We start from the raw sequence: 15,731 nt of genomic DNA, 5'->3' as shown, positions 1-15,731 counted from the left end.
TGTGGAAAGCTACTGAGCAACTCCCTTTATCTTTTTAGAAGATGGCGCTCTCTGAGAAGCCAGCCTCTCTTTCCGTTCCAGGAAGACTCAAAGAGCTGCTAGGGCTTGGATGGGCCACTTCACCTCATAGGTTCTGGGGCACAACAGAAAGAAGGGCCGAGCCCCACGCTCAGCAAGAGAGAAGGCCAGGCTCTGCTGGAAGTCCTGCCACTGGCTCCCTGATCTGTGATAGTTCCCCTGTACCCCGCACTAGCTTCTCATCTACTATGCACTTACAGCCTCTTCTATGAGCTGGGTTATATCCCGCCACTGGCTCCCTGATCTGTGATAGTTCCCCTGTACCCCGCACTAGCTTCTCATCTACCATGCACTTACTTACAGCCTCTTCTATGAGCTGGGTTATATCCCGCCACTGGCTCCCTGATCTGTGATAGTTCCCCTGTACCCCGCACTAGCTTCTCATCTACCATGCACTTACTTACAGCCTCTTCTATGAGCTGGGTTATATCCTGCCACTGGCTCCCTGATCTGTGATAGTTCCCCTGTACCCCGCACTAGCTTCTCATCTACCATGCACTTACTTACAGCCTCTTCTATGAGCTGGGTTATATCCCGCCACTGGCTCCCTGATCTGTGATAGTTCCCCTGTACCCCGCACTAGCTTCTCATCTACCATGCACTTACTTACAGCCTCTTCTATGAGCTGGGTTATATCCTGCCACTGGCTCCCTGATCTGTGATAGTTCCCCTGTACCCCGCACTAGCTTCTCATCTACCATGCACTTACTTACAGCCTCTTCTATGAGCTGGGTTATATCCCGCCACTGGCTCCCTGATCTGTGATAGTTCCCCTGTACCCCGCACTAGCTTCTCATCTACCATGCACTTACTTACAGCCTCTTCTATGAGCTGGGTTATATCCCGCCACTGGCTCCCTGATCTGTGATAGTTCCCCTGTACCCCGCACTAGCTTCTCATCTACCATGCACTTACTTACAGCCTCTTCTATGAGCTGGGTTATATCCTGCCACTGGCTCCCTGATCTGTGATAGTTCCCCTGTACCCCGCACTAGCTTCTCATCTACCATGCACTTACTTACAGCCTCTTCTATGAGCTGGGTTATATCCTGCCACTGGCTCCCTGATCTGTGATAGTTCCCCTGTACCCCGCACTATTTGTGAAAACCAGCTTCTCATCTCCCATCACTTACAGCCTCTTCTATGAGCTGGGTTATAGGAGTGATCAAGAACCTAAAATCTTTTTTTTTATATAGTTTATAATCTGGATTTATTGTTTCATTTATATTCCACATAAATGCGCATCAATATCATCTTTTTAATGGTTATACAACATTTCACTACATGCCATAAGGAAATTTATCCAATCAATCCCATATTGATGAACAGTTAGATTACTTCTAATCTTTTATTATATGCAGCACTGCATCAAACATTCTTGTACCTACATGTATGTTCACTTTTTGGATTATTTCATTCAGATATATTTCTTGAACTGGAATTACTAGGTCACAGGGTGTGAACATTTCTAAGATTTTTTAATATATACTGCCAAATTAAATTTCAGAAAGACTACACTCCTGCCAATACAGTTTGTGCCAGCTATCAAGCTGTCGTCTCAGTATTCCAAGCACACCCTTCTATGCTCTGCTTTGTGACACTAGGCTCAGATTCTGTATTCTTCCTTTCTTCCATCAGTTGGTTTGCTATTAAGATCTACCAATAGGAAAACATGAGAGGGAAATGGGAGGTAAAGGTGGCAAAATAATGGAATTGTTCTTTCCAGTTTGTATCTTTTTTTCAATCTACTAAATTTATTTTAACATTTGTTCCCCCTATTATTTATTTGTTTTTAACCCATTTGTTTTTCTCATCTGTCCATAAGGTAGATAAAATAAGCATCAGGCACAAGGTTTTCACAATCACACAGTCACACTGTGAAAGCTATATCATTATACAATCACCTTCAAGAAGCATGGCTACTGGAACATGGCTCTACATTTTCAGGCAGTTCCCTCCAGCCTCTCTGTTACGCCTTAACTAAAAAGGTGGTATCTATTTAATGCATAAGAATAACTTCCAGGTTAACCTCTCGACTCTATTTGGAATCTCTCAGCCATTGACACTTTATTTTGTCTCATTTCTCTCTTCCCCCTTTCGATCGAGAAGGTTTTCTCAATCCCTTGGTGCTGAGTCCCAGTTCATTCTAGGATTTCTGTCCCATGTTGCCAGGAAGGTCCACACCCCTGGGAGTCATGTCCCATGTAGACAGGGGGAGGGCAGTAAGTTTGCTTGTCATGTTGGCTGAGTAAGAGAGGCCACATCTGAGCAACAAAAGAGGTTCTCTTGTGGGTGACTCTTAGGCCTAATTTTAAGTAGGCTTAGCCTATCCTTTGTGGGGTTAAGTTTCACATGCACAAACCCCACGATTGGGGGCTCAGCCTATTGCTTTCATTGTCCCCACTGCTTGTGAGGATATCAAGAATTCTCCACTTGGGGAAGTAGAATTTTCCCCTTTCTCACCATACCCCCAAGGGGATTTTGCAAATACTTTTTTTTTCACTGTTCAAATCTTTCTGGGATTTATCAAGGCATCACTCTGGATAAACCTATAAAATCTCATGACCTATTCAAGGTTCCATGTACTTATTATGCTCAATTAAGCTGTCCACATAAGTTATATTAGGAAATGCACTAGTCAAAATATAAATTTTGTACCAAATAAACATTTTCTGCTTTAGTCTCACACATAAAGTTTTAAAATATTAATTACTATCTATTTTCAACACCCTGCAGTATTGACATTCCTTTGTTCTTCCTCATGCAAAACATTTTTAAATTTGTATATTTAGTCACTATCATTATACACTCTAGGCATTCCTAGATTATACCATCTCAGTCTTTATTGTATATCTTTCCTTCTGATTTCATTTGTGCCCCCAGCCCTCCTCCCTCTATCATTCTCATATTCAACTTCATTCAGTGAAGAACTTGAAATCTTGACACTTAAGCTTTCTTAGGGAAGGCAAATGCATGATCTATAAGGGTTATTTCTTTCACCTCACCATCTAGGGTGGGTTGGGTTGAGGTCTTATTCCAGGTACTCATTCAGGATTCATCTCCTTGCATTCAGGAGCTCTACTCTCTTTGAGGGTCCTCTGCCCTCATCAGTGGTTGAGGGAAGAGTAAGGGCATGGGAGGTCCAGCAGACCTGTCAATCCAACACACTCACCATGTGCCAAGGCCCTAGAGCTGTCCCACGGACTGTCCAATGTAGAAGAAGCTGGGAAATATATGCCAGCCAAGCACCATGGGCAAAGAAAATGTTCTTTGTGAACACTCCATGTTATCACACATGGCCACTTGTACTAGTGAGATATGGGGATGGAGAGGTGTTCTTTAATGTGCATCTAGCATTGGTGGTGAGGGAAGGTCCCTTGTGGGAGGTGACATCTAAGATTGGGATCAGCTGGGTGAAAGGGATTTGGACATAGGCTGAGCCAAGGAAGGAACATTCTGGATAGAAGGACCCGTTACGCAAAGTCTTTGAAGAGATAGGGCTTGGTATACATGAGAGACCGAAGAGAGGCTGATGTGCCTAGAGTTCAGAGGTGAGGAACAAACAGGAAAGAGATGTAGTTGGAGGTTGATTGGGCAGAAACCAGTAGTGTTGGGCTCTGAAGGCCCCAGCTGGGAATTCAAACTGTATTTCATGTGCAACGAGTGACATAAACTTATTTACTATTTAAAACTATGCTTTTAAAATTACATTTCTAAAATACTGAGACATAAAGAGATAAGAGGCCATTCTTTCCCTGAAGAAGGATAGGGTATGTACACATCAAGGAAGTAACAGGGCCCAACTCTGTGAGTGAAACCATTGCCCTCCCCTCTACATGGGGCCTGACATCCAGGGGTGAAAGTCTCCCTGGCAGCATGGGAGAGGACTCCCAGGGATGAGTCTGGCCCTGGCACCATGGGATCAACAATTCCATCTAACCAAAAGGGGGAAAAGAGGTGTAACTAATAAAGTATTAGTGGCTAAGAGAATCAAATAGAGTTAAGATGTTACTCTGGAGGTCACTCTTATACAAGCTTCAGTTAAGCATTGCTAACTGTCATAAGTTGCCAAACTTCAACCAAAACCATTCCCACCAATTCTAAAGAACACCTGGGGCATTCTAAAAGATTTTATAAAGGTTCCATGTACTCGGGTAACTTTTCAGAAACCTACAACCTGCAGATGGGTCCCTGGAACAGGTAAGTCCTGAAATGGAGAGGGGCCAGCCTCTCCAGAACATCAACTAGTTCCATCCCCCTATCCCATATTATCAACAGCCCTTTTCAACATAGTCCAAATACCCCTAAAGAGTGGGAGAAAGACCAGAGAAGGTAAGAAGGTGTCTTAACAAAGAGTATGACTGCCGAATCATTATACTGATATTCCTTTTAGCCCCCAGTATCTTAGAGCAGCTAGAAATAAAAACCTAAAAGTGTAGAATTGTAACCCATACCAAACTTTAAAATTTATTGTTTTTTGTATGTTATTTTTCACAAAAAAGAAAAAAAACTACCTCTTCCATCTCTCACTTTTCCAAACTTCCTAACTTAGCATTAATTTTTATATATTTTCCTATATTCACTAATACATATTTGTAAATTTCTATGCTTACATTAGAAAGGAAGTAACTAGGTGCTTCCTATTTTTATTTATGTCACAGCAGACAGAAAATAAGTGTTCTAACAATTCAGTGAGATTAAGTGGCTTGGAGCTGTCACAGAGGGAAGCCTCAGGAGGCAGGGAAGTTGGATCTCAAACTTCTCACATTTATACTTAATCTTTGAAAGGCAAAGAGAGGGGTGGGGGGGGAAGGAATTCCAGATGGGATCAACACAAAAATGTGAAAGTGGCTTGGAACATATTTAGGGAACTCTGGAAAGTCCAACTCTGCATTGCTGGATCTTGTTGAGAGAAGAGACCTCTAAGCACTCCAGCGGGATGTTGGCATAATGACCATAATCAATCAGGCCAATTTCCTAAGGTGAAATTATATTGAGTCCTGAATTAGACAGGGGAGCTATTTTCCTGAATCACAAGGGCCAGAGTGAATCCCAATAATTCTGTGTTCATTTGCTCCTTCCGGGCCAGCTGGTCCTTAATGGGTAGCCTTATTAATTTGATTCGTTTCCGGAGAAAATACAAATTGCTACTCTGAAGGGCTTGAAAACGTGTCGATTTTCCTGCCAGGGACATAATAGATGCTGGGTCAGGAAGGTGTCATTAGCGCCCCCAGGTGTCGGGGTCCCACAGCCAGGGTGAGCGGGGCCTGAGGACAGATGCAGATGGGACTGTGCTCCTCTCAGCTCAGTACCTCAAGGAGATTACCTTTGATATGTTAACACTTCTTCCATGCACTAGTCCTCGACAAATTCTGGAGAGCCATGTCTCCGTCGAGTCAAGCTTCGATTAATTGACATAAGACACCCTATAAGTGTCAGGCATGCTGACAAAAATTCACAATAGTTTATTTCCTATTTTGGCATGATATGCAAGGGATGCAAGTTGAAAAAAAGGACAAAAATTCAGGAAAGCAATGAAACTAGAGGCAAGAAATAGAAATGCACATCACAGGATGGTTCTGTATGGTACCTGGACATGGGCCAGAATTTCACCCTGAAATTCTTAGCAGCTGTTATCAGTCGGCGCTCTCCTGAGAAACAGAACTGACAGGAATAATGCATAAATATAATGCTTAGACATAAATATATACATGTGTGTGTGTGCATGTGATTTATTTTAAGGAATTGGCTAATGTGATTGTGGGTACTGGCAAGTCCAAAATCTGTAGGGCAGGCATAATGCACATTCTAGTAAAACTGGTGTTGTGATCTTGAATCTCAGATCCACCAGACAGACCGGTAGGCTTAAATTCGGAGGGAGTTGACGTTTCAATCTTCAGGTAAAATTTCTTCCTTTGTCTGGAAAGCTGAGTTCTTTGCTTTTAAGGCCTTCAGCTGTTTGGCTGAAGTCCACCCAAATAATTGGAGTTGGCTTTTACTTAAAGTCAACTAATCTCAGGAGACCCGGGTTCGATTCCTGGACCATACTCACAAAAAAGAAAAAAAAAAAGAGTCACCTGATCCGATCATAGGAGCTAATACCTTCACAGTGACATCTAGACTGGTGTTTGGACAAACAAACTAGCTGCCATAGCCTACTTGACACACAAAATTAACCATCATAGCAACCAAAGGAAGAAAAGAAATATGATCTTTTCTCGGATTGCTGTTTTCTATAAAATCAAAACATGCAGCTGGGAGACCTAGTATAAACTTCTCATGTTTATACTAATGAAGAGAAAGTGCTCGGAACATTTTCTGCCTATAATGCCCCTCAATGCAGTCTAAATAGGGTGAAATTAAAATCTCTATGAAAATCAAGTGTATGAGGAACCAAAAAACCTTGAAGTCAAGGGAGCAATTGTTTGATGGTTGTGTAGAATCTGAGGGTAAAATGTAAAACATGGAACAAGTAGGCTAAGTGACCATCAGAAAATGTTTCATACAACAAGTTCAAATGAGGGAGCTGAGGCTTAAGAAACCTCAAGAAAACAATATTTATGCAACAAACGTATATCAAAAACTCGGGCCACGGTGGCTCAGCAGGCAGAGTTCTCACCTGCCATGCCGGACACCCAGGTTCGATTTCCGGTACCTGCCCATGCAAATTAAAAAACCCTCATTTGTTCAATAATGGGCCTTATTTCTGAAGCAAGGAATAGATAGATGACTATGCCCTCAAAATACCTATATGCAGGGAAATGGACGTACGCACAGATCATTACATGCCATGTCCTAGTGTGAGGAGGCAGGAAAATGAGCTTGTTCAGTTAGCCGAGGTGCTGCTAAGTCATAACTATGGGTGCCACTGATGTGTGATGTCTTCTAACATTATGGTTCTGTTTCAGGGAACACTTTAGTCTGCTCTAAAAACAGCAATCCTTGGGGATATATCTTCTCTTGCCTCCATGGGCTCAGTGGTGATTAAGCTTGAATTTAATTTTCTTTCTTCCTTTTCCATTGTCCCTATATTGCAAGAGCTGCCTGTAGAACAGGAAACATGGAAATATGTGCTTCCATTTGGAAAAATTACAGCCAAGAAACATTAAATGAGATGAGTACAAGATTTCTGGCACAAAAGAAGGGTCCCATCTTTTTAATGTTTTGAGCTACCATGGAGATTGCAATAATGGTTCTGTCTTTTTTTGTTTCCCCCGTGCAGGCCAGTACAAGACTATTACTGATTCTCTTCCTGATTATGTAAGTTTAACACTTTCTTTACTTATTTATCCAGATTTTTATGTTTACAAAGTGAATTTTGGTTTTTTTGTTTGTTTGTTTGTTTTTAAAGTGCTTAGTGAATTAAATTTAAAAAAAAAAAAAACTTTTCCTGTAGTTTCCTGGCAGGAAAAACTGTAACTACATTTCATTCTCAGGTATAGATCTGTATTCCAATTCCGCAGCTATAAAATGAAGATAAAAATTAATTTACATGGTCATTGCAAAGATTGAAATAGACAAAAATACTAACACATGGTTCTGGCCAGCATGTGATGAGAAACACACTTCATAACATTGATGGTGAAATTTTAAATTGAAAAAAACTTTTTAGAAAGCAATTTCATAATATTTATTAAGATATATAAAAATATCCATTTTTGTTGGCCCAATAATTTCACTGTCAGGAATTCAAACTAAGGAGCCAACCTAAAGTTGAACTAATACTTAAACACAATCACTTACATTTTATAATAAAATATTTTAAATGGTAACACATTGAAATTATGCTAAATATTCAATAGTAGATAAATAGTTGAGTATTATGGTATATCAATACTCTGAAGCCATTTATAATACTTAAAAAGAATTTTCATGACTAAAGAAAATGTTTAAAAGTAGTAGCATGAACTCAAATAGCTAATATTATAAGTAATTGTATTATTAAATTATATATGTAATTTAAATAGTTTTAACCTGTGTGTCTAATAGATGATGATGATAATGATGATAGAAAGATAAATGGATAGATAGATAGAGTCTGCTATGAAATCACTGGTTCTTTCCCATTTGAAGGACCTCTTTAAGAATCTAATTAAAGCTATGGAACCTTACACCAGGAACACACATATACACATAAAAGCAATATTTTATGCATTAGGGGATTCATAGCAAAGAATATTGGACCATTAGTTAAGAATCACTGAGATTGACAAGTAATAGATGGAGAATAAATATGTTAATAGATAGATAAATAAAAGTAATTTGTTATATATAAAAAACTCCCTATTCCTCTCTTTCTGAAAGGAAATACACTGAAATGTTGACATTTGGGCCCAGGGGAGACACTCTCAGAAGTCTGGTTTATATTCTCTTCAGATCTGGGGGGGTGGCTGCTCTTCTTCCTGGCTGTTGCATCAGGCCCCGCCCCCAGGAAGTATAGCAAGGGGAGTGGATGCAGAAGGGCTCTGTCTCATATCCCCAGTCCTTCAAGTGGGCCCAAGACTCTCCCAGAGGCTATGCACTCTGAGAAACCAGAATGGTACATAAATGGTGCCCTGTGCCAAAAATGTATAATTTTCAAATTTCCAAAGGAACCCCATGCCCACACTCCATCTCAGAACTCACTTCTGTTTAAAATGCTGGAGCTATGCAGAGAACAGCCCAACCAGCCTCCTTTCCCACGTTGGTTGTAAAGACCTCTGGAGTTCAACTTCCAGCAGCCTTGCTTTGCCCCGGCCACTCGGTTCCACTTACAAGAAAGGGAGTGAGCATCTGTGGACTTCCTGTCATGTGGTAGATGCCAAAGTAGAGCTTTATACACATCTATACATTTTCTCAATTAATTTCTGACAACAATGAAATAAGGTAGGTTGTGTCATCTCCACGTAATGGATGGAAAATCTGAGTAACTTCCCCAAAGTCATAAAATGGATCCACAATTTAACTCTAGGACTGGGTGACTCCAAAGTCACGCTGCCTCTAAAAGTCTGGTGCACCTCATTTCCCATCCAAGGATTTTCCAGTTCCAGCTATGCTTACCCCCGAGACCAGACCAGGGAGGCTTCACAGTGGTAGCACCCAGTCACAAGGGGCATGGCATCAGCTAGACTGTGCAAATGGTTCTACTCTGTCTTTGTCCTCAGGTGGCTTAGCCTTTTTTCCTTCTGATGAACAAGCTCCTTCTTCTACCCTCTTCTTGCTGCTGGCTTACTGCCTTGGTCTCTTGTGCCTGAGTTCTTTACATTTGATAAATTTAACTTAAAAATTATCTGTTCTCAGCTCAAGTAAGACTCAGCATTACCTTTCTTGGGGACCACTTTTAGTGGGAATCAAGGGCTAGTATATTGAAAATCAAATTGCTGTGTCTTCAATTCCCTATTTGCCTCTCCATGCTGTCCCATAGAGAACCCAAACTTATTAAATTACACCTTGCACCCTTGCATCAAATGAGCAGAATTGATTTGAGCCAAGGGGAAGACTAAATTCTTTCCAAGTGAGAACATGGGCACAAGTCCCCCCTGTGCTACTACCTACTTGTAAACTGGATTTATCATGTAACAAGTTTTTACTTTGCCAAACTGTTTAGACACAGTGATGACAGAAAAAGTCATACACTTTGAGGCTTGGAGCAGCATGCTGGATTGAAAAACTATGTCCTTTATGCCTCATTCCATATTATTTAGGATGGAACCTTTGATTAGATTGTTCCCATGGAGATTGACCCACACATTGTGGGTATGACCTTTTGATTAGATGGTGATGTAACTCTGCTTATTCAAGGTGGGCCTTGATTAGTTTATTGGAGTCCTTTAAAAGAGAAAATATTTTGGAGAAAGCTCAGAGCCAACACAAGATCCAGCTGTTTAGAGATGTAGAAAATAAATGCCTCCAGGGAAGCTGTTTGAAACCAGAAGCCAAAGACCCCAGCAGATCTCAGCCACATGCCTTTGCAGCTGATAGAGGTATTCTGGACCCATCAGGCTTTCTTGAGTCATGGTATCTTTTTCTGGATGCCTTAGTTTGGACATTTTTATAGACTTAGAACTGTAAATCTGCATCTTAATAGATTCCCTTATAAAAGCCAACCTATTTTTGGTATATTCCAGCAATATTCCAAATTGCATTAACAAATTAATACAAATTAACTTGTCCAAATAAATTTGAGAACTAGAATAATGCAGAGCTATAATTCAAACTCAAGCCAGTCTAATTCCAGATCCCCCCACTATAATAAAATCATTTCATAGATTTTTCTGCTTATTCAACAAAATAAAGGACATTTAGTACCTAGAACACAGTAAATGCTAACAAATACAAGATGGACCTTAGAAAGGAGAGGAGAAGAAAGCATGATTGGGGGACAAGCTTGCGTCATTCCCTTACCTCCAATGTTCTGCAATAATAGTAGTTATAACAGTCATAGTAATATTTACAGCAAATATATGTGGAATGAGTTATCTCATCTATGATATTTCTGGTTGCCAAAGTCTCTCTAAAATAAGTATGATCATACTTATTCTCTCTGTGAGTATGTGTGTATTTCTATACATCTATCTAATTCCCAGCAGCCCCCAATAAATATAACTCTATAACCAGACAGATTACAGGATAAATGAAAATGTTTAAATCACATAGAAACAATTATACCCTAAACCTTCTAACAAGCATGCTAAAAAGCAATAACTAAATTTCCAGGCATTGATGGTTAAAAAAATAATAAAAAGTTTGAATGCTGCAAACACCCACATAATGTGGAGAAAACATTCTTGGAGGTGGCTGTGATTGTCAGAGGAGGGATGAAATGATCTCTGCAGAGTAAAAGGACTTAAAATACAAGGGTCTGAGCCCAGGCTTACACCAGTCAGCATTACATACCCAGGTACACCTCAAGATCTTAGGTTCTGCAATACCAGGAATGTTTCCAGATAACTTCTCACCCGTCATTTTCTGGGTACAAATCAGCTTTAAATTTCCAGTGCTGAATTCCAGTGAAGAAGCAATGAGCCCTGGTTCTTCCTACCCAGGGCAGCTATGATCTGCGTGGCTTTGAGAAATCACCAATTCCAGCTTCTGTATTCCTAACAGGAAGATAAAAATTCTTAATTAAGGGGGCTTATTTGGAGAAGGTGAGTGAAAATTCTCTTGTAACTGAACCGCTGTGGCCTGCCACAACCATTGGAGATCTTAGACATTTTAAATGTTCTTTGGAGCCTTAGCACACATTATAAGAAGGTAAAGATTTTCCTATTATGTTTTACAGCCATTTTCCATTGTCAACTCCCTCCCAACCCGGAACTGTAGCCATGAAACCACCCACATCCTATGACAGCTGCCGAGGGAGACAGTACAGGACACAGAGAATAAATCAGCATCTCAGGGAAACCTTTACCTTCCATTTGAAGTTTCCATTGAAAAACTCCTCCTTTTGCGCTCCAAGACTCAGGGCATATAAATTATTATGTGGTGGCTCTGTATAATCAATGAAGGAACACAAGATTGAGAGTAGTATCCCTGCTTAAACATAGCACAATGCTGGATCTAGATCCAGGTGCAAAATAGCAGATTACAGATTTTCTATAATGATGATTAGACTGAGAAGCTCTCTTGAAGACTGGCATCCATTCCTGTCATTCTCAGCAGTGAGATCCAGAGCCTTTGTGAAGTGCCCAAAGCCTAACCTGAGACATAAAGGGAAAGGTTTAAGGCCATCCTGTAAGCCAAACATTCTCTATAACAGCCCAGTCTAGTAGGAATGATCCCATTTAACATATAAAGAAATCAAAGCTCAGGACAAATAGATATCTACCCTGTGTCAAAGTTGAGACATTTTCCAAAGTCTTTGTGCCCAGGGACATTTACTCCATTCAGTTGTTCACAAATGTCATACAACACCAATGGTCCATAAGCTGGCCTTTTGCGTCTCTCTCTGAAATGGAAAAATGGCAGCCTTATCCAATATATCCATAGAATTTTCTAAGCTGTAAATTTTGTCTAAACTCTCAAACCTAAAACTAATTAAATGCACTAGCATTCTGAAAATAATTGTCAGACTTCACACAAAATTTCACCATATAATTCCTTTAATTTTTACATATTTCAGAGCAGTATACAAAGAGGGCTGTCACTGCCTGAGGACCCACCCTTTGAGTTAGAGATCTACAGAATTGCATTAATTTTCTATTGATTCAATAAAAAATTACCACAAACTTAACAGCTTACAACACTACCCATTTGTTGTCTCACATTTTCTAGTGTTAGAAGTCTGGCACAGTGAGGCTCAGTTGTTTCCTTTGCTCTGGGTCTCAAAAAAATGAAATCAAGTGTTGGCAGGGCTGTATTCCCTCCTGAAGGAAATTGGGAGAAATCTTCACCCATGTTCATTCAGGCTGTTGGCAGAACTCTACCCCTTTCAGTTATAGGAATGAGCTCCTGTTTCCTTACTGGGAGCCTTCCTTATTTCCTAGAGGCTTCTTTCTTATCTTTTTTCCATCAGAGCCAGCAGTGATGGGTTAAATCCTTCGAACATACAGAATCTCTCTTCCTTCCTCTTCCACCACATTTCTCTGACTCTTTGCCTTCCTCTTCTGCTTGTATTTATTAATAATTTATTGTGACATAATTCACATAACATGCATTTAATTTAAAATATATATTCAGGGGGTGCAAGGGTAGTTCAGTGGTAGAACTCTCACCTGCCATGTAGGAGACCCAGGTTCAATTCCCAGCCCATGCACTTTCCCAAAATAAATAAACAAGCAAGGAAAGAAAGAAAAAACAAACAAACAAAACTCAACAAATGGTATTGCAGTAATGGGGTACTCACATGGCAAAAGAATGAAATGTGACCCCGGGAATATAGCATGCAAAAAAAAATGTATATAAATACACACACATATATATATACAGTGTTTTGTAGTATATTCACAGAGTTGTGCAACCGTCATCACCAATTTTAGAACATTTCATCAACCCCAGAAGAGATTCCATGCCCCTTAGCAGTCATTCTTAACAATGCTGTCCACCCCTCCACGACTTTCCCCCAGCCCAAGGCTACCATTAATCTATATTGTCTCTATAAATTATCCTATATGGGACATTTCATATAAATGTAATCATACAGTATATGGTCTTTTGTGACTAGTTTCTTTCACTTAGCATGATGTTTTCAAGGTTCAACCATGCTGAGGCATGTAGGGGTAATTTACTCTTTTCTACAACCAATAAACTTCCCTTACATAGATACACCACATTTTATGTGTCCATTCTTCAGTTGATGGTCATTTGGGCTTGCTTCCACTTTTTGACTATTATAAATAATGCTGCTGTGAACACTCATGTAAACTTTTTCATGGACAAACATTTTCATTTCTCTTGTGTATAAACCTAAGAGTGGAATTGCCAAGTCATTTGTTAACTTTATGTTGATCATCTTGAGGAATGGACGAACTGTTTTTCCAAAGTGGCTACACCATATTACACCCCCACCAGTAATGTATGAAAATTCCAACTACTTCACATCCTCATCAGCGCTTATCTTTTTATTATATAGCCACCCTAGTGTATGAGGTTCTGATTTGCATTTCCTCAATGGCTAATGATGTTAAGCATTTTTTCATGTGCTTACTGGCCCTTTATATCTCTTCTTTGGGGAAATGTATATTCATATCCTTTGCCTATTTTTCAATTTTGTTACTTAATTGTTTTTATATTAAGTTGTAAGAGTTCTTTATCTATTCTGGATATAAATCCTTTACCAGATACATGATAGGAAAATATGTTCTACCATCCTATGGTTATCATTTCCACTTTTGTGTTTGCTCTTTAATATCCTATTGTCCCTAGACCATTTCTTGAACAGACTCTTGGTCCCCCATTGAATTGTTTTGGCAGTCTTGTCAAAAATCAATTAACCATAAACAAATTTTTATGTCTGGACTCTCCATTTCATTCCATTTACCATACTGTTTATTACTATATCTGTGTAATAACTTTTCAAATCAGGAAACATGAGCCCTCCAATTTTGTTCTTCTTTCTCAGGGCTGTTTTGACTAATATGAATTTTAGGATTAACTTGTCAATTTCTATAAACCAGTGTCAGCTGGGATTTTCATAGGGATTGTTTTGAAATTTTACATCAATTTAAATAGAATTGCCACCTTAATAATATTAGATATTCCATCCATATAGTTGGGTTCTCTTCCCATTTATTTATATTTCCCTTACCTTCTTTCTACAATGTTTTACAATGTTCACTATAAAGTCTTACACTTCTTTTGTTAAATTTATTCATAAGCATTTTATTCTTTTTATATTACTATAAATGGACTTGTTTTCTATTTCATTTTCAAATTGTTCATTGTCAGTTCATAGAAATGCAATTGCGTTGTGTATATTGATTTTGTTCATTGATCCTCCAGTCTTGCTGAATTTGCTTATTAGCTTTAATAGGTTTAGTGGATTCCTTAGGATTTTCTACATAAAAGATTACATCATCTGCAAACAGATCCTTTTCTGTATTTAAGGGCTCATGTGATTACATTGAACGTACCTGGATAATTAAGGATAATCTCCTAAAAGTCATCTGATTAGTAACCTTCCGTACATCTGCACTGTCCCTTCACAGTAGTACCTAGCTTGGTATTTGACTGAATAACTAGAAGATGGGATCTTGGGGGAAACCTTTAGAATTTTATCTACTAGAAAAACTAAGTATTTTTTAACTGTATCAGGCCCTGGACTCTCAAGTCTTTTACTCCCTGTCAAGGGAGTCTAAATTTCTCCTCTCACTAGCGCTGTAGGTTTTGTCCTCATTGTACCTTCTTCTGGTTCATAAAATGCTCCCTCCTGCTTAGGGGAGGGACTTTACTACAGCCCTGGATGGGGCAAAGGACCACAGTGAAGAAGACTACGCAGAACCTGAGCTTCACATGACAGAGGGGTGGCGGTCAATGAAAATTTCACCAACCAGACCTATAAAGGAATCTGAATATGCAGGTAACATTTGGGGTCTGTCTAAAAATTTTAAATGCATGGGCATGCTGCAATATTGCATATTGATTAAGGTATATATTCTGAATTAAAACCCCAGGTTAAAATCCTGCCTCCATCACTTACAAATTGTGTTACCTAGAGCAAATTTCTCATACTCATCTTCTCTCTTCCAGAAAATAGGGTTGATAATAATAGAACCTACCTTATAAGGTTCTGTTGGAGGTTGCATGATGCGTGGCAAGTTCTCACCAGAAGATCTGGCACAGAGTCAGCACTCTATAACTGTTAGCTATTAATATCATGATGATTTCTTGAGTGTTAGGAACCACTGATATTCATGGCAGAGGATTGGGGCAAGGATATGGGGAGGATAAAATGTTAAGGTAGAGCTTGTGTAGGAAGGAGGAGAATGAAAGTGAAGTCCAATTTAATTTGATTGATTCATTTCACATTAGTCTGCATATGAGCAGCACCTTCAGCCAAGCTGCACATGTTAAGAGTAAGAAGGCTTAATTTCACAACTACCTGCTTCTTTCTAACTTGAAGACATTGGGGAAGTTCAGCATGGTCTCTGAAGCTTAGATAAAACACATTGCTGAATAGGTAAATAAGAAGCATTCATGATGTCTAATAGCCTGACCCACTGAAATGAATCTACAGA

General features: G+C 39.5%; 1 protein-coding gene across 1 annotated transcript in view; it reads left to right on the top strand.

The window, feature by feature from the left end:
* The window catches only part of CLNK (cytokine dependent hematopoietic cell linker), a gene marked incomplete at its 5' end in the record, with an annotated part of 238,387 nt that overhangs the window by 143,786 nt on the left and 78,870 nt on the right, over window positions 1-15,731 (top strand). Inside the window, 2 exons of the mRNA XM_077136401.1 lie at window positions 7,301-7,338; window positions 14,932-15,073. Coding sequence (XP_076992516.1) covers window positions 7,301-7,338; window positions 14,932-15,073 — 180 coding nt within the window. The remainder of the gene's footprint in view (window positions 1-7,300; window positions 7,339-14,931; window positions 15,074-15,731) is intronic.

This window comes from Tamandua tetradactyla, chromosome 19 (genome assembly GCF_023851605.1).
Source record: "Tamandua tetradactyla isolate mTamTet1 chromosome 19, mTamTet1.pri, whole genome shotgun sequence".
Classification (NCBI taxonomy): Eukaryota; Metazoa; Chordata; class Mammalia; order Pilosa; family Myrmecophagidae; genus Tamandua; species Tamandua tetradactyla.
The sequence above is the reverse complement of the archived record's forward strand: the minus strand, read 5'-3'. Positions and strand labels throughout refer to the sequence as shown.